The 22,598-nt window shown below is 43.7% G+C and overlaps 1 protein-coding gene across 3 annotated transcripts in view; it reads right to left on the minus strand.

The window, feature by feature from the left end:
* The window catches only part of LSAMP (limbic system associated membrane protein), a 2,408,919-nt gene that overhangs the window by 26,943 nt on the left and 2,359,378 nt on the right, over nt 1–22,598 (minus strand). For 2 of the 3 annotated variants that reach the window (XM_060234655.1, XM_060234656.1), the window contains one exon: nt 20,091–20,126. The exons of the other annotated variant lie outside the window; for it this stretch is intronic. In XM_060234655.1, the coding sequence (XP_060090638.1) occupies nt 20,091–20,126 (36 nt within the window). The remainder of the gene's footprint in view (nt 1–20,090; nt 20,127–22,598) is intronic. 3 annotated transcript variants of the gene reach the window in all.

Here is a 22,598-nt window from a genome sequence, read left to right on the forward strand (position 1 = left end):
TTCTGGTTACTTGACCTATTGTGGGTGGCATTCTGTAAGTTTCTTTTGATGAGAATTGTCTCAGAGCTACTTCTTCTCTTACATTAAGTTCCCATTGCCTTCGCTCAAAGGAGCATGACAAAGCTTTAAGACTGCTGAAATCCCTCCGCTCTGCACTGTGGCTATTCCTTGAGTAGGAGGACATTTCAAGCAGCACTGAGACTGCTTTAATGTCTCTCAAGGGTAAGGCAAGGCTCACTATGACTTCAGGATAAGTAATCTCAAACTGAAGTGTTTCCTCATTGAAAGTTTAACACACATTTGTCTAGTACTCTAAGATAGTGAGCTCAGTGACCTCTGTAATCTTTCTATTAAGGATTGACAGACAGCAAAACTTTATATGGGCTTCAACTTTGGAGGTTAGTTTTTTTCTCTCTCTCTCTGGTTCAAAAACATTTAATAAGGCAGTAGCAGCTCAGGACAAAACAAGACACTAGGGTGGCCATAATGTCTGAAGGCCAGCCAGGGACACCTTGGGGGGGGGAAGGCAGGAGTGCGCGCGCGCGAAGCGCGCGCGCGTTGCCGGAAACAGGAAGTGACATCACTTCCGGCGACATCACTTCCGGCGACGTCATACCACCGCCGGAAACAGGAAGTGACATCACTTCCGGCGACGTCACTTCCGGCGACGTCATACCACCGCCGGAAACAGGAAGTGACGTCACTTCCGGCGACGTCACTTCCGGCGACGTCATACCACCGCCGGAAACAGGAAGTGACGTCACTTCCGGCGACGTCATACCACCGCCGGAAACAGGAAGTGACGTCACTTCCGGCGACATCACTTCCGGCGACGTCATACCACCGCCGGAAACAGGAAGTGACATCACTTCCGGCGACGTCACTTCCGGCGACGTCATACCACCGCCGGAAACAGGAAGTGACGTCACTTCCGGCGACGTCACTTCCGGCGACGTCATACCACCGCCGGAAACAGGAAGTGACGTCACTTCCGGCGACGTCATACCACCGCCGGAAACAGGAAGTGACGTCACTTCCGGCGACGTCACTTCCGGCGACGTCATACCACCGCCGGAAACAGGAAGTGACGTCACTTCCGGCGACGTCACTTCCGGCGACGTCATACCACCGCCGGAAACAGGAAGTGACGTCACTTCCGGCGACGTCATACCACCGCCGGAAACAGGAAGTGACGTCACTTCCGGCGACATCACTTCCGGCGACGTCATACCACCGCCGGAAACAGGAAGTGACATCACTTCCGGCGACGTCACTTCCGGCGACGTCATACCACCGCCGGAAACAGGAAGTGACGTCACTTCCGGCGACGTCACTTCCGGCGACGTCATACCACCGCCGGAAACAGGAAGTGACGTCACTTCCGGCGACGTCATACCACCGCCGGAAACAGGAAGTGACGTCACTTCCGGCGACGTCACTTCCGGCGGCGTCATACCACCGCCGGAAACAGGAAGTGACGTCACTTCCGGCGACGTCACTTCCGGCGACGTCATACCACCGCCGGAAACAGGAAGTGACGTCACTTCCGGCGACGTCACTTCCGGCGACGTCATACCACCGCCGGAAACAGGAAGTGACGTCACTTCCGGCGACGTCACTTCCGGCGACGTCGTACCACCGCCGGAAACAGGAAGTGACGTCACTTCCGGCGACGTCACTTCCGGCGACGTCATACCACCGCCGGAAACAGGAAGTGACATCACTTCCTGTGACATCATTTCCCCCGCGCCACCTGCCGGAAACGGGAAGTGACATCACTTCCTGTGACATCATTTCCCCCGTGCCACCTGCCGGAAGCAGGAAGTGACATCACTTCCTGTGACATCATTTCCCCCAAATGGCATCATTTCCCCCAAATGCCACTGCCGGAAACAGGAAGTGACTTCACAGCACTTCCTGTGACGTCCCCAAAAATCCCCCAAATATCACCGCCGGAAACAATTTTGTTCTCAAATCCTGTATATACTTCATCAGTATATGGGATAAGGCACTTTCTCAACTGTGCTGCATAATGCAGCCATCGTCGTGGGACCCAGGGGGCCGGCGCAGCAGCCTGCCGAAGCAGCCTGTCACTAATAACACAGGTCGAGATGCGGAAGTGACTGACAGGCTGCTTCAGCGGGCCGCTGCGCCGGCCCCCTGGGTCCCACAACGATGGGACCGATGCCACAGGGAGGGGCTCGAAACACTCTATAACCCCTCAAAAGAACAGCAGTCTAGCTTGCTTCCCCCGAGCCCTGCCGCCATAAGCCTCAAGGGGGCTCATTTTGCGGCATCTCCCGGCAGGAGGGTGGCACCCGCACGGGACACATATCAAATGAAAGAGGGGGCGCAGGGCTATCAGAAACAGCCGGCAGAGGGAGTCGGGAGCCCACCCCACTGGGGGATCCACACCCCGAAAGTGATGAAGGTGGCGCAGATAGAGCCAACAGAGCCAACAGGACAAAATAAATAGGCTGCATTATGCAGCACAGTTGAGAAAGTGCCTTATCCCATATACTGATGAAGTAAATACAGGATCTGAGAACAAAATTGCACCAGAAGACACAAACATAAAGCTCCCTTACACTGAATCAGTGCTTGGGTCCACCAAAGTCAGTATTGTCCACTCCAGTCACAAACACAAAGCTCCCTTACACTGAATCAGTGCTTGGGTCCACCAAAGTCAGTATTGTCACATAAGAACATAACAGAAGCCCTGTTGGATCAGGCCAGTGGCCCATCCAGTCCAACACTCTGCGTCACATAAGAACATAAGAGAAGCCCTGTTGGATCAGGCCAGTGGCCCATCCAGTCCAACACTCTGCGTCACATAAGAACATAAGAGAAGCCCTGTTGGATCAGGCCAGTGGCCCATCCAGTCCAACACTCTGCGTCACATAAGAACATAACAGAAGCCCTGTTGGATCAGGCCAGTGGCCCATCCAGTCCAACACTCTGCGTCACATAAGAACATAACAGAAGCCCTGTTGGATCAGGCCAGTGGCCCATCCAGTCCAACACTCTGCGTCACATAAGAACATAACAGAAGCCCTGTTGGATCAGGCCAGTGGCCCATCCAGTCCAACACTCTGTGTCACATAAGAGAAGCCCTGTTGCATCAGGCCAGTGGCCCCTCCAGTCCAACACTCTGCGCCACATAAGAACATAAGGAGGGAAGGAAGGGAGGAGGGAAGGGAGGAGGGAATGGAAGGGAAGGGAAGGGAAGGGAAGGGAAGGGAAGGGAAGGGAAGGGAAGGGAAGGGAAGGGAAGGGAAGGGAAGGGAAGGGAAGGAAGGAAGGAAGGAAGGAAGGAAGGAAGGAAGGAAGGAAGGAAGGAAGGAAGGAAGGAAGGAAGGAAGGAAGGAAGGAAGGAAGGAAGGAAGGAAGGAAGGAAGGAAGGAAGGAAGGAAGGGAAGGGAGGGAAGGAAGAAAGAAAGGAAGGGAGGGAGGAGGGAGGGGAGGAGGGAGGGAAGGAAGGGAGGAGGGAAGGGAGGAGGGAAGGGAAGGGAAGGGAGGAGGGAAGGGAGGAGGGAAGGGAAGGGAGGAAGGAAGGAAGGAAGGAAGGAAGGAAGGAAGGAAGGAAGGAAGGAAGGAAGGAAGGGAGGGAGGGAAGGAAGGAAGAAAGGAAGGAAGGAAGGGAGGAGGGAGGGAGGGAAGGAAGGAAGGGAAGGGAGGGAGGGAAGGGAGGGAAGGAAGGGAGGAAGAAAGGAAAGAAGGGAAGAGGGAGGGAAGAAAGGAAGGCCGCCCCCCCCGCTTTCGGCCCCCTTACCTGCGGTGGCGGTCGGCGGCGAGTCGGGCGGCGGCGGCGGGTCGGGCGGCGGCGGCGAGTCCAGCGGCGGCGGCGAGTCCAGCGGCGGGGGGCGGCGGCGAGGCCAGGGAGGCGTCGGAGAGGCCTTCCTTGGCCGGCGCTGGCCCGGGAAGGCCTTCCAGAGGCTCTGGAAGGCCTTCCCGGACCAGCGCCGGGTGCTCCGCGGCCTCCCCGCGGCCTCCGCTGGTCGCTGGGGGCCTTCCAGAGTGTCTGGAAGGCCCCCAGCGACCAGCGGAGGCCGCGGGGAGGCCTTCGCTGGCCGGCGCTGGCCCGGGAAGGCCTTCCAGAGGCTCTGGAAGGCCTTCCCGGACCAGCGCCGGGTGCTCCGCGGCCTCCCCGCGGCCTCCGCTGGTCGCTGGGGGCCTTCCAGACACTCTGGAAGGCCCCCAGCGACCAGCGGAGGCCGCGGGGAGGCCTTCGCTGGCCGGCGCTGGCCCGGGAAGGCCTTCCAGAGGCTCTGGAAGGCCTTCCCGGACCAGCGCCGGGTGCTCCGCGGCCTCCCCGCGGCCTCCGCTGGTCGCTGGGGGCCTTCCAGACACTCTGGAAGGCCCCCAGCGACCAGCGGAGGCCGCGGGGAGGCCTTCGCTGGCCGGCGCTGGCCCGGGAAGGCCTTCCAGAGGCTCTGGAAGGCCTTCCCGGACCAGCGCCGGGTGCTCCGCGGCCTCCCCGCGGCCTCCGCTGGTCGCTGGGGGCCTTCCAGACACTCTGGAAGGCCCCCACCGACCAGCGGAGGCCGCGGGGAGGCCTTCGCTGGCCGGCGCTGGTCCGGGAAGGCCTTCCAGAGGCTCTGGAAGGCCTTCCCGGACCAGCGCCGGGTGCTCCGCGGCCTCCCCGCGGCCTCCGCTGGTCGCTGGGGGCCTTTCAGACACTCTGGAAGGCCCCCAGCGACCAGCGGAGGCCGCGGAGAGGCCTCCCCCACCGCTGCCGGCCCCGCGCGCGGGCGGGGAAGGCGGGGAGTGAGGGAGGGAGCGTCCCTGCGCGTGCGCAGGGGCCCTGCGCAGGCGCAGGGACGCTCCCTCCCTCACTCCCCGCCTTCCCCGCCCGCGCCCGCGGCCCACCGGCTCCTGGGCTGCCTAAACCGGGACCTTTAATGGTCCCGGTATAGGCAGCCCGGGATCCGGGATTGGGTGGCCAGATCCGGGAATGTCCCGGGAGACCGGGACGGTCTGGCCACCCTACAAGACACAGTGTGGAAGATACATGAACAGAGCAGAGCTCTTTTATATTTCAAAACAATTTGACTGGGGAAACATGGCTGGTATGTTGCACTATCTCGTGCACTATTCCACACCCTAAATTGCTTTTGTTGAAGCTCCTTTTTGCTCAGTGATGATATAAAAAGGTAAAAGAGAAGGAAGCGGCAAAGCTTCTCTACTTCCATTGATGAAGCACCACTCTTCAATTAGTCTTCCCTCTGCATGCCTGCTTGCCTCTCTCCATCTCTCACAGTGAATTCCTATGTACACTTTAACTCACTGGGCCTTATTTCTGTAAACATGCAGAGGAACATACTATGTCTTGCCCATGTGACTGCTTGCCTGCCCAGATAGTAAGTCATTTCCCTGCTCCTCCTGGAGAGTCATCCACATGACTTTACTTGGCTAGCCATTTGCTCATTATTTGAAAGGTGGCACCACCAACCCTTCCTCCCATGTACTACCTGCTACCCATGCTCACTCAGCATTCATGCTCACTTGTTCATGCAGCAATAACAGCCATGAGCCCTGCACAGAGCCATAGACTCTGGATGCCATCCCACTACAAGGGATGCAGATGCTGGCCCTGGCTATGTTAAAGTAGCTCCACAGGTCTGTACAACCTGTGGCCTGACTTTCAGAACTACTTGATGCAAACAGAAGAAAACAAACGCTCAACTTTCTTGAAAATCTACTCCTAGTAGTAGAACTGACCCATTTGAAAAATGTGTTATAGAAGACCTGACTTCAAATATATGGACTTATCTGTTAAGAGTCTGCTTCATCATACTCCAGTTGATAAAATGATGCACAAGCTGCTTCATATTTACACGTATCTGGGCAAAACTACATATTTTAAGAAACATGAGTCTGCTGCAAAAGATGTGATCCTGTGCAGAGGAGATCCCTCCATCTCCTCTGATGCCCAGTTTACACTGTGGCCAAGTATTTTCTGTTCTCAAGTCACACTATAGACCAGGGGTGGCCAAACTGTGACTGGGGAGCTACATGTGGTTCTTTCACACATATTGTGTGGCTCTTGAAGCCCCCACCACCCCATCAGCCAGCTTGGAGAAGACATTTCTCTTTTTAAATCACTTCTCCAAGCAAAGCTAGCCAGTGGCTTGAAGAAGACATTTAAAGTTGCTTTCTTTCTTTCTTTCCCTCCCTCCCTTCCTGTGGGTCTCCAAACATCTGACATTCATGCCTTGCAGATCTCAAACATCTGCTGTTTATTCTATGTGGCTCTTATGTTAAGCAAGTTTGGCCACCCCTGCTATAGACTACCACTGGCAGGTGTAGTGAAATGCTCACCATAATGACATGAAAACACATGTCAAGCTGGAGTGTGTTGACAACTCTGGTTTGGGAAATTCCTGGTGATTTGAGGATGAGATTGGGTGAAGGCAAAGCTTGGGAAGAGGAGGCAGCTTGGGATGAGAGAGCCAGTTTGGTGTAGAGGTTAAGTGTGCGGACTCTTATCTGGGAGAACCGGGTTTGATTCCCCACTCCTCCACTTGCACCTGCTAGCATGGCCTTGGGTCAGCCATAGCTCTGGCAGAGGTTGTCCTTGAAAAGGCAGCTGCCTGTGAGAGCCCTCTCCAGCCCCACCCACCTCACAGGGTGTCTGTGGGGGAGGAAGGTAAAGGAGATTGTGAGCCGCTCTGAGACTCTTCAGAGTGGAGGGCGGGATATAAATCCAATATCTTCTTCTTCTAAGTGGAATCATGATGCCATAGCATCTGCCCTCCAAACCTGTCATTTCCTCCAGGAGAACAGATCTTTGTATGCTGGAGATCAGCTATAATTCCAGGGGAATTCTGGGCTCCATGTAAAGGTTGGCAACTCTAGACAGAGCAGGAAGAATAAGGCAGGCTACCACTGGCAGCTGCTGCTGCTGCATTTCACATAGTTATACCCTTCTACCTCCTCCCACTCTTTACCTGTTATTTTCCTATTTAGGGACATGCACCCTATGTTTCCACATGCAGAGGAGAATAGCATTGGTGGTGTTGGAAAATTTCCTTTATGTTTTGCTCCCTGAGAAGCCCATGCCTTTGGAACCCATCAGAAACAAACCAACCAACAAAAAATAAACCCCCCTGCTTTTGAATCAGGCCAATTTGTTCAGAAAAGGCTTCTTCCTCCTTGCTGTTTTTGTTGCTTGTAAGCGAGCTCACACAGTGGTATTAATCATGCCAGTGCAGCCATGTGGAATATGCTTTATCAATAGGAAGGCAGGTACTGAATGGCAACCAGTTCACCACTGGGCTCAGCCCAGTGCCTGAGTCCAGAAGATAAAGTGGATGTTTCCAGAATGACTTTACCATCACAGGTTAATAATGGAAACACTGTCTGTTTGGGGAAAATAACCAATTTGGGAAGCCAATTTGTTAGGCAAATTCCTTGATGGTCTGTGATGTGTGGAAATGGCAAAAGTGAAGGTGGTTGCTCTTTGGCTGCTACTGTCTTGGAAAGGATTTTTTTTTTTAATTCAAGGATTAAAAAAAAAGAAAAAAATGACAGCTCTTCCCCCCCCCCCTCCATCCTATTGCCATATATTTCCATTTCAGTTTAGCATTTCAGAACAGAACACATCATGTGAAAGGGAACTCAGTGAAGAGAGGAAGAGAGAAGACAGAAAGAAAGAGCAATTGGGCCTTCAAGAAACATTTTGGTTCTGTTTATATAGGTGTTTATCTACTCACTGCATCCTCATTCACAATGTGGAGTATATGGGTCACTCTCTATACTCTTATTAAGGATTTATGGACAATAAGGATCTGATCTGGATGACCCAGGGTAGTCCAACCTTGTCAGATATTGAAAGCTTAGCAGAATTGGCTCAGGTTAATACTTGGATGGGAGACCACAAAGGTCCCATGTCTCTATGCAGAGGCAGGCAACAGAAAACACCTCTGTCTCTTGCCTTGAAAATCCTGTGGGGTCTCCATAAGTCAGCTGTGACTTGTTTAGCAAAAAGAAAAAAGGACATCATGCACTTTACATTGAATGATATATATCAGGTGGAAGAGGTTACTGCAGTCAATGTCTTGTCATTTGAGTGGTACTGAACTCTCCTTTCTCTCTTATACATGGGTTTATTTGTTGCATCATTATAAATGTCCTACAAAATAAACTGGAAAAAGGGCAGGAAAGAAAACATGCTACAATATAGACTGTGGCTGGCAGAAGATTACCCAATGAGATTAGTTACTGAATGGGTTATTCATTCAGTCAAAGCTCAATGCTTCATCCATTACACTCGCTGTGGCTGCTCCTCCGAGATGGGCTTAGCCTGATCCCATCTCGGAGGAGCAGCCACGGCGAGCGGAGAAGAGGCGGCAGCTGCGGGGCGGCTCGCCACGCTCCCCGGTGCCATTTCCTCCTCCCCCTAGCTCCACCCCAGTGTCTCCTGGCTCCACGCCCAAAGTCTCCTAGCTCCACCCCCAAAGTCCCCAGATATTTCTGGGGTTGGACTTGGCAACCCTAAGTTTGCCAGAATCTGCTAGGCAAGGACATTCTCAAAGGCCTTTGTGGCCTAGATTACAATGTAGGCCTGTAGGGGCTAGAGTGCTTTCCCCCTCACCATGCTGGACTCATTCTACCTCCTCCCTTGCCTGGGTCATGAATCTTTCACCACAAACAAAAGTTACAGACTATGTACTGAAAAATTGAACCATCTAGACTCTGACTGGCAGCAGCTCTCTAGGGCAGGGGTGTCAAACATGCGGCCCGGGGGCTGAATCAGGCCCCCAGAGGGCTCCTATCAGCCCCCCCCCCGAGCAACTGGCTGTCATCTGCTTTCTTTTCCCTACATCTTGCTTCCTTCTGCATCACAGCTTGCTTTGCAAGGCTTGCTCAATGGCACAGGAGCTACAGAGCAAAACCTCTGTTTTCTCCATTGGCTGAGGCTCCTCCCTTGGGGAGGAAGAGGGGAGAAACAGCTTGCTTTGCCAGGCTCTCTCAGTTGTACAGCGGAGCTACTGAGCCAAGTGTCTCTTCCTTCTATTGGCTGAGGCTCCTCCCACTCCAGGCCCCTGGAGAAGGAAGGACAGACCCAGAGCTTCCTTTGCCCAGTTCCCTGGATTCCACAGGAGAAATACAAAGAAATCATCTTTAAGACCAATGAGTGCTAACGTTTTAAGAATAATAAGACGTGACATTGGATTTATATTCTGCCCTCCACTCAGAGTGGCTCACAGTCTCCTTTATCTCTCTCTCCCACAACAGACACCCTGTGAGGTGGGTGGGGCTGAGAGGACTCTCACAGCAGCTGCCCTTTCAAGGACAACCTCTGCCAGAGCTATGGCTGACTGAAGGCCATTCCAGCAGCTACAAGTGGAGGAGTGGGGAATCAAACCCGGTTCTCCCAGATAAGAGTCCGCACACTTAACCACTACTCCAAACTGGTTCTCTTAAGCATGTTTTAAGTTATATGTATATGTGTGTGTGTGTGTGTGTATATATATATATATATATAACATATGGCAACAAAATTATTTCTTAAATCTTAATAACTTCTTTTATCTACCCCATATATTACTTTCTACCCACCCCTCCCCCCGTTACTTGACCCCCACCGGTGTTATTTACTTAAAATGCTAATATTCAAAGGTATTCTTAACTATTAAAACAAAAACTTATATTCTTCTTCTAAAACTTAATCATTATCAAAAATTGTCCAATGTCCTTTTATTTTCCACTCTTTTTCTACATATCTTCTAAACTTTTTCCATTCCGTCTTAAAAACTTCTAAATCATAGTCTCTTAATGTTCTTGTTAATTTGTCCATTTCACTCCATGTCATAACTTTTACAATCCAATCCCATTTCTCTGGTATTTTTTCTTGCTTCCACAACTGCGCATATAATGTCCTAGCAGCTGAAAGCAAGTACAAAATTACAGTTCTATCTTCTTTTGGAAATTTTTCCATTTGTAATCCCAACAGAAAAGTCTCTGCAACTTTCTTAAATTCATATCCCAAGATCTTAGAAATTTCTTGCTGAATCATCTGCCAATACTTTTTTGCTCTTTCACAAGTTCACCACATATGGTAGAAAGATCCTTCATGTTTTTTACATTTCAACATCTATCTGGCATCTTATTATTCACCTTTGCCATTTTTTTAGGAGTCATGTGCCATCTGTACATCATTTTAAAACAGTTCTCTTTAATACTATGACACGTCGAAAGCTTCATAGAATTTTTCCACAAGTATTCCCAAATTTCCATCTGTATTTCTTTATTTACATTAATTGCCCACTTAATCATTTGAAATTTCACTACTTCATCTTCCATAGACCATTTTAAAAATAATTTATATATTTTTGAAATTAATTTTTCATTATCTCCAAGCAGAACTATTTCCATTTCTTTTTGTTTCTTTCTTATCCCTTCAGTTTTAATATCATTATCCACCAAGCTCTTTATTTGTTGCATTTGGAACCAATCATATTTATTGTTCAACTCTTCAGCAGTTTTCAATTCTACTTTACCACTTTGTATTTTTAATAATTGATTATATGACAACCACTTTTCTTCACCTATTTCAGCTGTTATTTTTATTACTTCAGCCAGCACAATCCATAACGGTTTTCTCACATCCCCATATTTCTTGTACTTCATCCATGTATTTAGCAAGTTATTTCTTATATAATGGTGAGAGAAAAAACCGTCCATCTTCTTTTTTCCATAATACAAATACGCGTGCCAGCCAAATTTATTTCCATGACCTTCCAACACTAAGAGCTTTTTGTTTAAAAGCGTTATCTATTCTTTTATCCACACCAAACAAACTGCTTCCTGATATAATTTTAAATTCGATAGTTGAAATCCACCTCTCTCTTTTGCATCTGTCAGAACTTTCATTTTAATCCTTGGTTTCTTCCCAGCCCACACAAATTCTGAAATTTTCCTTTGCCATTTATCAAATTGTATACTTTCTTTCACAAAGGGAATAGTTTGAAACAAATACATTATTCTTGGTAGGATATTCATTTTAATTGCAGCAATTCTACCCAGCATTGACAAATTAAGCTTATTCCATTTTATCATATCTTCATCCATTTTACGCCATAGATTTTCATAGTTATTTTTGAACAGGTAAATATTCTTCATTGTTATCTCCACACCCAAATATTTTACTTTAGAGGTAACTTCACAGCCCGTTAATCTCTGTAATTCTTGTTGCTTATTTAATTGCATATTTTGGATAGAAACTTTGATTTTTCTTTATTAATACAAAGTCCCGCCAACTCCCCATATTCTTGTATTTTAGCTAACAACAAGGGTGTAACTTGTATGGGGTTTTCATTTATAAACATTATATCATCTGCAAATGCTCTATATTTGTAAGTAAATCCTTTTATTTTTAATCCTTCTATTTCTTTGTCTTCTTGAATCTGCATCAGTAATATTTCAAGAGTCATTATAAACAACAATGGGGAAAGCGGACAACCTTGTCTTGTGCCTTTACTAATTATCATATCTTCTGTAAAATCTGCATTTATACATAACCTTGCACATTGTTCAGTGTATATTGCTTTTATCATTCTAATAAAGCTTTCTCTCAACTACATCTTCTCCATTACTGCAAACATAAAGTCCCAGTTTAAATTGTCAAATGCTTTCTCTGCATCCGCAAAGAATAATGCTACTTCCTTTTCTGGATGTATTTCATAATATTCTACAATATTTACAACAGTTCTGATATTGTCTCTTATTTGCCTTTTGGGAAGAAACCCTGCTTGATCCTCCTTTATAAAATTTATCAAATGTTGTTTAAGCCGTTCTGCCAAGATTCTTGTATATATTTTATAGTCAGTATTTAATAACAAAATTGGTCTATAATTTTTTACATTCGTGACATCTCTATCTTCCTTTGGTATCAATGATATAACAGCTTCCTTCCATGTGTTTGGTATTTCCCTTTTACTCTTACCATGTTCATCAACTTCTGCAATTTTGGTATTAACTCATCTTTAAAGGTTTTAAAATATTTAGCTGTATATCCATCTGGCCCAGGTGCCTTTCCATTTTCCATTGCATTAATTGCAGCCTCAATTTCAATTTTTTCAATTAGATCATTCAAAACTTTTCGCATATTTTCTGTTAAGGGTTCTATTTTTATCTTTTGTAAATACTCATCCACCTTTTCTTTCTGTATTTTAACACCTTTAAACAACTTGGCGTAATACTTAAAAAATTCTCTTTTTATTCCCTCCTGACTAACCACCTGTCTTCCATCTACCACAATTTTATTAATAATTTTATTTTCTCGTTTTTTCTTCAATTGCCAAGCCAAATACTTTCCAGGTTTATTTGCTCCCTCAAAAGATTTCTGCTGCAGTCTTTTCAAATTCCATTCCAATTCTTTATTTAACAAATGTCTCATTTGCGTTTGTAATATTGTAATTTCCCTTATAATTTTCTTTTTCCCTGGCCTTTTCCTCAACTCCTCTTCTTTTTTCTTTATTTCATTCTGAATGTCCAACAGTTTTTTTCTTTTGCTCTCTTATCTTTATTATTCAAGGTAATCAATAATCCTCTCATTACTGCTTTGTAGGCATCCCAAACCATCTGAAATTCCATATCCTCTTTATCGTTCACTTGAAAGAAAGCTTTAGTTTCATTTTCTAGGTATGTCACTATTTCTTTATTCTGTAGTAAATCTTCATTCAATCGCCATCTTCTCAACTTAGACAATTTTGTAATCCACATTATTGGGTTGTGATCAGCCCCAATTTTGGGTAAAATCTCTATTTGCCTTGTTATAAGACCTAAATCTTTAGTCCCCCAAAACATGTCAATTCTAGAAAAAGTTTTTATGTCTTGCTGAAAAAAAGGTATAATCCCGCACCTCAGGGTTAAATTTCCTCCATATATCCTCCAAATTTTCTTGTTTGACCAATTAAAAAAAAGACTTTGACAATTTTCCTTCTTTATTATTATTCCCCCCCTCCCCAGATCTATCCAAAGAGTTCTTAATTGTTCCATTAAAATCTCCCATTATCAAAACTTGGTCATACGTCAGTTCATCAAGTTGTTGCATATGTCTTTAAAAAAAACATCCTTTGCACATTAGGTGCATACAATCCCAACAACAATGTTTTCTTTGCATTCAATATTATTTCTACTGCTACAAATCTTCCATCTTTGTCTTTAAACACTAATTTTGGCTCCAATTCTTGTTTGATATAAAAAATCACTTCCCTTTTCTGTTCAGCCAATGAAAAAAATTCTAACCCCAATTGTTTATTCCATAAAAAATTGTAATCTTTTTGTTTAATATGCACTTCTTGTAAGCAAACTATATTACAATTTTGTTTTTTAATCCAATGAAACGTTGCCCTTCTTTTTTGTGGTGAATTTAGTCCTTTTACATTCCAAGACAATAATTTGTAATCCATCATGGTGCAAATTCTTTATTTTCTTCATAAAAACTATGCAATTCCTGTGCATTTGTGATTGTGATTCTTTCCCCCTGAAGTTCAAAACTCAAACCTTCAGGTATTATCCACCTAAATCTAATTTCATTGTCCCGTAGTTTTTCTGTCATTTTTTATATGTTCTTCTATCATTTATCACTTGCCTTGGCAACTCCTTCATGATTCTTACTCTGCTGTCTCCCACTATCAATGTCTTTTCAAAGTTTTTACTCATAATCTTTCCCACCATTTCTTTTGTCTTGTATCTTATAACAACATCTCTTGGTAAATTATTTTTCTTAGCATAGAGTAAGTTCACTCTATACATATAGTCATACATATTTTTGGTCTCTTCAGGATCTTCCTCTAAAAATTCTGCAATTATTTTTATTATATTCTCTTTCAAGTCACCATCTTCCTTTTCAGGTACTCCTCTCAGACGTATCTGAGTCTCCATCAATTTGCAGTCATGGATTGTCACTTTTTCTTGTATTTTCAACAAGGTGGAGTCATGTATTTTCATTCTCCCTTATACCTCCTGCACTTTTTTAGATGTTTCCTCTGTCTCTTTCCTGAGATCTTCCATATCTTTTTTAATTTCTTCTATAATTTCTTTTTTTGATGCAATTATCATCTCTTTCATACCTTTCATCATTCTAGCCTCCATTGCATCTAATTGGTCCTGCATTTTCTCCAATGAAGTGGCCCTTGTACTGCCTTGCTTGTGTTCTGACATTTAAAAACACCAAAAATTTTCATCTCACGAACTTGAACTTCAACTATCCAGTTCAAAAGATTAGAGCTTGCTTTTTACAACAAGCCTAATTTCGCTGTCTTCAGAGCTTCCCAGACCAAAATATTAATTTTTAAAGTTTTTAAATCCTTCAAAATGGCAATAGGGACTTTTTACTGCTCTCTGCAACTTTTTTCCCTTTTTCTTTTAAATGTTTCTAAAGTCCATTACAAACAATATGTCCAATAGTATTTATCCTCTTCTTATCATCTCAATCAATTCCAACAATTTTTAATGTCCCGAATACTTTAAAAACATTATTTTAATTTTAACCTCCAAGCAATGGCCACTGATGTTTCTCAATGGTGTTATAATCCTAGAGTAGGCTTTTCTTCCGGTTTTCTTGCCACCAAATCTCGTCTTCACTGGTAGAGATCTCACGATGCTTGACGTACTTCCTGTGTTGCTTGCATTTGCTTCAGGTCTATGACGGTGCACTTTTTTCAAAACCGAAAGTAGACCAAACAATAAATTCCTTTCCACTTTTTAGCACTGTCCTTTAAATTTACAAAGTCCAAATTTCACCTCTTCCTCCCTTCTTCTTCCAAGTTTACTAGATTTCCATTTCCTACCTTCTGAGCTTATTCTGAGCTTATTCAGTTATCCAGATTCACACCGTTCTTGCGTAGCTTTAGATGTTTAACAAAGTCCAAGAAGGTTAGGATTCTGTCGAGCTTATGTCAAATAAATGACTCTGAGAACTTCTGCAGATGATGAAAATGCAACTCTTCTCCAAAGACCCCTCAAAGCCTCAAAGGAGCACCCCCCCAGAACTCCCTTGTAGCCAAGGTAAATCTCCTCAAAGTTTCTTGTGCATATCTTGGACTAATCTCTAACTGAGAAAAGTAGGCAGTAGGCATTAATTTGCCTTCCACTACCCCAAACAGAAGTTCCAGTCTGCTCCCGTTGTGGGAAGCAGCTCAGCTCGACATTTTCCTCCCCCAGAAGTCCTCTGCTACCTAATCTTAAATAGGTACACACATGGCCTGGTCTGACTCAACATGGTCCAGCCCGACAAGGTCTAATTTATGTCAGATCCAGCCCTGATAACAAATGAGTTTGACACCCCTGGTCTAGGGTCTCAGGGAAAAACAAATATATTTTCCAGCAACTAGAACTTTAACTAAGAATTCCAGGTACTGAACATACAATCTCCTACTTGTAAGTCTCTTACTTGCAAATACAATCTCCTACTTGCAAAAAATGTGTGTCCTATCACTAAGCCATTGCACCTTTCCATAGAGAGTGGCTACAAAATACTAGCAGTCCTCATATAGATTGTATCTACCTATATTGTGCTTATTTGACATCTCTCTGCATGGAATGTTATTGTATGGAATACTATTGACTCTGTATGGAATGTTATTGACTATTGGAATGTTATTGGCTGTTTTTAAACAGGCTAGATGGCCATCTGACAGCAATGAAAATCCTGTGAATTTGGGGGGAGGTGTCTGTGAGTTTCTGGCATGTGCAGGGGGTTGGACTAGATGACTCTGGAAGTCCCTTCCAACTCTATGATTCTATGATGCTATGACTATGACTTCAGATATATATGGAATAATTGGCTTTTTTTCTGGAAAAAGAGGTGCTGGAACTTTCAAGAGGGAAATGAAGGAGAAACAACCCAGGTGCCCCTCATGAACTTTTAAAAGTTGTTTGAGAAGTTTGTTTCTGCAAAGAGGTTCCAAAACTTTGTTCTGCCATGTCCCTCCCCCCCAGCAAAAAAAAATCACTTTCACTACATTTAAATCTGCTTATGTGCAGTTGTATAAACTGACTCTAAATATGACTTCAGAAAGCTACCACTTTTAAAAAATAAAAGTGGTGCATCTGTCATGTACTTTGGTCCTTTCAGAGATATCCAGATTCCTGCAGACACAAAGTCCCCTGTGAATAGTTCAACTGTTGAAGAAACAGAGGAAGAGCAGGCTGGGACAAGTGGTTCCATTTACAAAGGTAAGCTTGACCATAAATTCTTGTTAAGAATGCAAAATCATTTTTTAAAAGTGCATATCTCTCTGGGCTACTAGATCCAAATGATCAATCACACTTTCCCCCAAGCTCCCCACCACTCCCATCCCCCCAGCAAATGTGTTAGTACAAGCTATGAATACTATATCTAAAAGAAGACCAGCTACAATCTACAGTCAATGCAGGGCCATTCTCCAATCAGTGTCTTCTTTATGGAAAGGGAACTATTATTCTCCCCCTCCCCATCTACCATGTTCATTTACTGGGACTCACTCATTTTGTCTATATGTCTCATTCAAGAATATGAAAACAGTGGTTGTCTCATTTTAAAGGCAGTCCTACCACAATTCTGCTGCTGCTTCTATAGAAACTAAAGGGGACAAAAGCAGCTACAGATCTTCAGCTGTAAGCCAAATGTTTATGCTGTATCCTAAGGACAAAGGAGATTTGTATGTCAGGGACAGAGAAGCTAATAAGTATGGATGAACTTTCAATAGGTCAGCAGGAGAGGGTTCCTACTGTAAGAACATAGGGCTTCATTCAAGAGCAGAATGGGCTTTGATTGGCTGGTTTTACCTAGTGAATCCTATGATAGTGACATATTGCATTTATAAAGTATGACACCTGTCTCTTGGAAATATGCCTCTCACCACAGGCGCATGTAAATGGGGCATTTGGGGGATAATTCAAAGCTGTTTGTGCTCTTTCAGTTCCTGCAAGATGAACAGTGCTTTTATTTGGCACACATCTCATACTCATTGGCCCTGTAAGATTGGGGGCTCCTTGCCTGGGGAGATGTCTTCTCAGGACTCTGAAACTGGAATGTTAGAAACCTTATGCAGAAGTACCCTGAATGTCATAGCACCATAAAGTAAAAAACAAAAATGAAAGCAATCCTAAAAAGGGCAACTCAGAAATAAGTCTCATGTTATCCAATAGAATCTCTTACTGTGAAAGTGTTCTCAGACTTGTAACCAAGATATTCTAAGGAATGTCTTAACAGTGGGATCTACAAAACTCTCAATATCATTGTTATTTTTTTAAAACCCCATGACCTCAGCAGCATATACCCTAAGGAACCATAGTGATTCCATGTAGGCATTATTTTAATTAGATCTGCCAGTAGGCCTGGAGAAAAAATGTCCTGTCCCCTTAACAGAGGCTTAATGTGTGGAAATCGAAAGTTAAGGCTTTATATGGCACAGAAGAAAATAACATCATCTCGTAAACAAGATCTCATTAAGTTTCTGTTAAACAGGCAGGATACTTTTCTCTAGTCCTGTTGGCAACTCTGATTTCAACACTTTAATGGGCCATCTTTCTTTGGCTTTGGTGCCCTTATTATGCTAACTTTCTAATGGTTACAATGACATATAACAACTCAGAAGAACATATTTGGAGAATAATACCCTGAGGATTCCTGCCTTTAATAGCAAGTAAACCAAAAATTCTCAGAAAAGATGTTATGATTTCAGTATCCAGGTAGTTCACTAATAAATTTGTTGCTTTAATTCCTCACTGGTTAGAAACTGCAGATTCATGTTTTAGAGAAGTAAACAATAAACCCTTAATCATAAGTTGCACAATCAGGATTTCAGAGAATGCCACTGATGACTGAGAACAGAAGCCATGTTTATGCTGTTAAGGGATACAGTGAAAAATGTTTTTTTCCCCCAAGGCTTTATCAAAGGTGAATTGCAAAGGCAGAGTGAACAGTTAGTAAAGCACCAATACCTGTGCTAATTGCCCATGGCAAAGAAAGTATTGGAAACATTTGGCACAGAAATAAGCCTTGACATATTTAAATTATGTTTTTGCTCAGTGAATTCTTTACAGTAACTATGGATGCAATGAAGGAAGGGTGGGATCCAGCTTCACAAATCTGTGAATCCAAATCATGGAAAATTAACCAAAGCATGGAATACTTCACAGTCCATATCCTGCTGACAAATTATAAATAGAAGACAAAGAACCAAGAAAACTTCATGGGCGGATGAAAATATATTTCTTTACATTAGTCTTGATAGTTTGAGCAATCAGTCAAGAAACCTTCATTTAGCAGGTCTCAATCCACAGAAAGTTATTTATAATTATGCCTGATTGAAACTTGAAAGTTACCGTGCTGTCCTATGCAGATTTACACCCTCCTGTCCACTGAAGTGTATAGAAAGGTACTCTTAAGGCTCATCTAACTTGTCCCATCAGTTTCAGTGGAAGTGAAGCACAAATAATTTTTGCTAGACACTTGCATATTTGCTGCTTAATTCCTCTGAAAAAATGAAACACTGATCAATTAGATGATTTGTTTAATACAACATTTCCTTACATGTGGTGGATTTTTTTTAAAAGCAGACATAACAAGGGCTCAAAATTACAGTGTAAATTTTTGTCTTGAATAAAACTACAATTCAAATTTTGTTTGTTAGATTTTTATCCCACTTTATCTCATGGGCTCTATAAATAATTTAGAAGTGCCAAACTTAAACCCAAAGCAGCCTTTAAAAATGTTATTTTGTATCTGTGCACATTTTCATTTCTACTTCATATGATAATCATGTTTAATTGGATTTATTTTTCTAATCCTAGTCTCCCAATGGCCTACTTTATTCCCTTCCTTGAATGTTATTTGCCAATAACTGTGTGGGGTTTATTTTATTATTAGCTGGATTTTGCATGTGCTTTCCTTTAATTGTATTTGTTGTTCTGTCTTCATTTTAACCAGCTGTAGCCTCTTGTTGCAACAACATTTCAGCCTTTTAAAAGTTTGGTCATTAAAGCAAGTGGGCACTTCTGCAACAAATACCTAGAAATTTAGATCCAGTATTTGATTCTGAATCAACTGGGTTACATCAGTGATCCATCTAGCACTGTGCCACATTTTCAACACCTACCAGTGATAATGGATGAAGAAATGCAAAATTATACCTGGAAGCATAAAATAGATAACATCTGCTATTTCTGCAGATCACTTCCTACATAAGTAGAGCTAAATTTAGGGATGCCACTGCAAGGGGATATATGCCCTAACATTTGTTGTTACTGTGTTATGAGCTAGTATTTGTCTTTGTTATCAGATTGTTCTGTTGACCAATGCATCCCCCAAATCATGGCTGTATTATATGCTGGCACATGTGCTACTAAGAGGTTAAATGAACAGTTCAGCTGTCACCAAGGTCAACTGCTTTGGGATTAGTAACCTTTAGTCTGAATTGTCTGGTATGGACAAGTGGAGAGATTGCACATCTTCATTTCCTCTGATATAGTATAAGCTGATGAAAGACTGTGATCTCCCTGCATTGTCTACTGCCTGCAATGGTCATTATTAGAAGGAGATCATCTTTGTTGTGTAGGGAGACACTGTTCAATTCACATGGAACTCCCAATGGTCTCCCATCTAAGGCAACCCCTGGTTAGCTTCAGTAGTCCCATTCACTTAGCCCATGTCAGACAGAAGGCTTATTCAGAAGCTATGACATATCATCTATCCATATGGAACAGACATTTAACATGGAAATGCTTTCAAACAAGGGATCTTTCAAGTGCATTCTGTGTTGGAAGGTGCCTATGAGAGACTACACTTTACAACTGCATGCAAGTCTGACTGACAGAGGAAGAAGGTAGTGAAAAAAAGAAGAGCCCAGAAAGTTCTGAGTCACTTCAAACTTAAGATGACATGTTGGTAAAAGCAGCGGTTTGAGAAATGATTCAGTTTGTCAGAGTGGGTAAATAAGAACAGAAATAATCAGAAGGTAGATGAGGGGGGGGGGGGTTGTTTTCTTTTTAGATGGTGTCTAAACTGTTTTCTTTTCCCTGGTTCATCTTATTTATTAAATTGATGGAGAATGACCCAGCTCAAAAAGCTACTGTGACATAAAGCATATACTGACCTGAAAAAGGATTGGGGAGTGTGGGTAATATTTTCTCTAAGGAGTGAGAAAAAAGAACAGAACAATAAGCAACATGCAGTTTTTACATCCACAAGCAACTGTTACAAACCTGAAGGGTCTTCTAACCTGAAATTGCTTTGATTCTAAAGAGCGTTTTTGAATCCCAGTGCAGCTAAGTGGGTGACACCACATAGTGGAAGGAGGAGGTGAAGAACCATCTGGAGGAATCACAGCTGAATAAACAGCACACAGAATGTAAAGGGAAACACAAAGCCTGAAGTAGGCTGACTGTGCTTGAAGAACATGACCCAGCTTCCAAGTATCAACATATCAATATCCACCAGTCTATCAATATCCTCCAGGCTTTCTTTTGCCTGGTTTGTTTTCCAGTGGAATTTGTGTTATGTGTTGACAGTGACATTGAAGTGGAACCAACAAACTCAATTTAACAGACTTTTTCATACAATATGAATGTCCCCCCTGCATACAATCTGAATGTCCGGCCCCCTCCAGAAAAGTATCATAGCCTCCTTTGTGAAAAGTGGACTTTCTGGAAATCAAGCTGCAATGTTTGGAGAAGGCTAAGAAACACTAAGGAACCACTTATTATTAACAATATTGCATTTTGTAGTTATTGAAGCAGGGACTCCTGAAACTTTTGGAGTAACCAATGGAAATTTCACTGACCATTTTGCAGCTGTTTCCATTTAACTTCCACAGTAGGAAAGAACTTAGTTAAGTCTGCAAGCTTCTGAAAAGGTACAGCTGAAGTAATAGCTCTATAAATGCCATATTGAAGCAATCCAGGTTGGCTTGAAGTCCCTTCTCACAAGTCAGCTAGAAGCACCTAGGTTCCACTGTCCCAGTATTACAAACTGGGAACTTGGTATCAGGAGTAGGGGTATGCAGGTTAAAAATGATAATTTTAATCTCATATTGGGGCATGCTTATTGCAATCATTACATATCAGAATATTGTCAGGGCTTTTTTGTGGCAGGAACTCATTTGCATATTAGGCCACACAACCCTGTTGTAGCCAATCCTTCTGGAGCTTACAGTAGGCCCTGTACTAAGAGACCTGTAAGCTCCTGGAGGATTGGCTACATCAGGGGGTATGGCCCAATATGCAAAGGAGTTCCGGCTACAAAAAAAGCCCTGAATATTGTTAACATATCAGAAAGAGAAGCAGCTGAGACCTGGTGCCTGTAAATTTTAAATGGACATTATTATTTCATTTGGGGGTAGATTGGCCTCCAGACTGGGGAGGTCACGCTCTTCCCTGCTGTCTCCCCAACAGATAATATTAGAATCAAGAGTCGTCAGAGAGACAGAAGTGGTGTCAGATCTTAAGCTATCAGGTATCTTAAAAGGTCAGCAATATCCAACTGGACACCCCAAGCAGGGAGAAGGGCTTCTAGAATTTAACACCAACTTCATTGAGATTGAAGACTGATGGCAATCTGGATTCTCAAGCAGGTAGTTTCCATGCACCATAATTCTGAATGATATGAGAACTTAATGCTGTAAGGTTACTAATATTAGCTTGGAAAATATTAACATTATCAACAAATGTGCACCTACTACTTGAAAAACACATGCTGAATGCAGATGTCATGACATTAACCTCCAATTAGTTTTGTTGCAGAGCTGCCACATGCCTGTGACTCCTTCCAGCTGACTCCACTTCTAGTATTTGATCAAGATCCAGTTCACCAGAACAACCAAGGAAGGAGATGGGAGGTATAAGAGGAGTGCCTGAGCACAACCACACACTGTACGTATGCTCGACTGGAGTTTAATCGCACTTGTTTCAATAGAACTCTAAAGTCTAAGAAGTAACTTTGCTGACAAAATTAATATATGCCAGATTCACCAAGCTGATCATTTGGGACCTGCATGAGGCTCATCACAGGTAAAAAAAAAAAAAATTCTTGGCAGATATTTCAGGGCATCAGTCAATCATTATTTGCTTATACACATCTTCAGCCACCAGCAGTGTGACACTCCTTAACACAGAACTCTCCATGCTTTTATAACCCGACTTGTCTGATACTCTGCAAACCAATCATGATGCAACAGGTCAAGTACATCCCTGTGACTAATGACAGATCTCCTTGCACTAACTGCCTTAACAGGAGTGTTTGAAGTCACAGCAGGCACTAGAAGATATTGTCTTCTTGCTTGGAAAAGCCACAGCTAGGCTAGAACTTCATGTTTATAAAGCAACGGGGGCCTATTGTTCCAGGAAAACAGTCAGCTGCAGTGACAAAGCCTCCTTGTTATTTAGTGCACTTAAATATCTTAAGCCCATTACCTTTCTCTTGCACAGCTGGTGAGACACTTCTTCTCGCAAGCAGTTACGCTAAAGCATTCTGGCCTCATTACCACATGGTTTTGTATGAAACCACAGCACCTGCCCCCTGCCTGCTGCGCAACACCCTTCTTATTCCACCCCATTTCTGCCTATTAATTCTACCTTGTCTCGTGACTTTCTTTGATACTATAACT

The sequence above is a fragment of the Heteronotia binoei genome, chromosome 3 (assembly GCF_032191835.1).
Source record: "Heteronotia binoei isolate CCM8104 ecotype False Entrance Well chromosome 3, APGP_CSIRO_Hbin_v1, whole genome shotgun sequence".
NCBI classification, from domain to species: domain Eukaryota; kingdom Metazoa; phylum Chordata; class Lepidosauria; order Squamata; family Gekkonidae; genus Heteronotia; species Heteronotia binoei.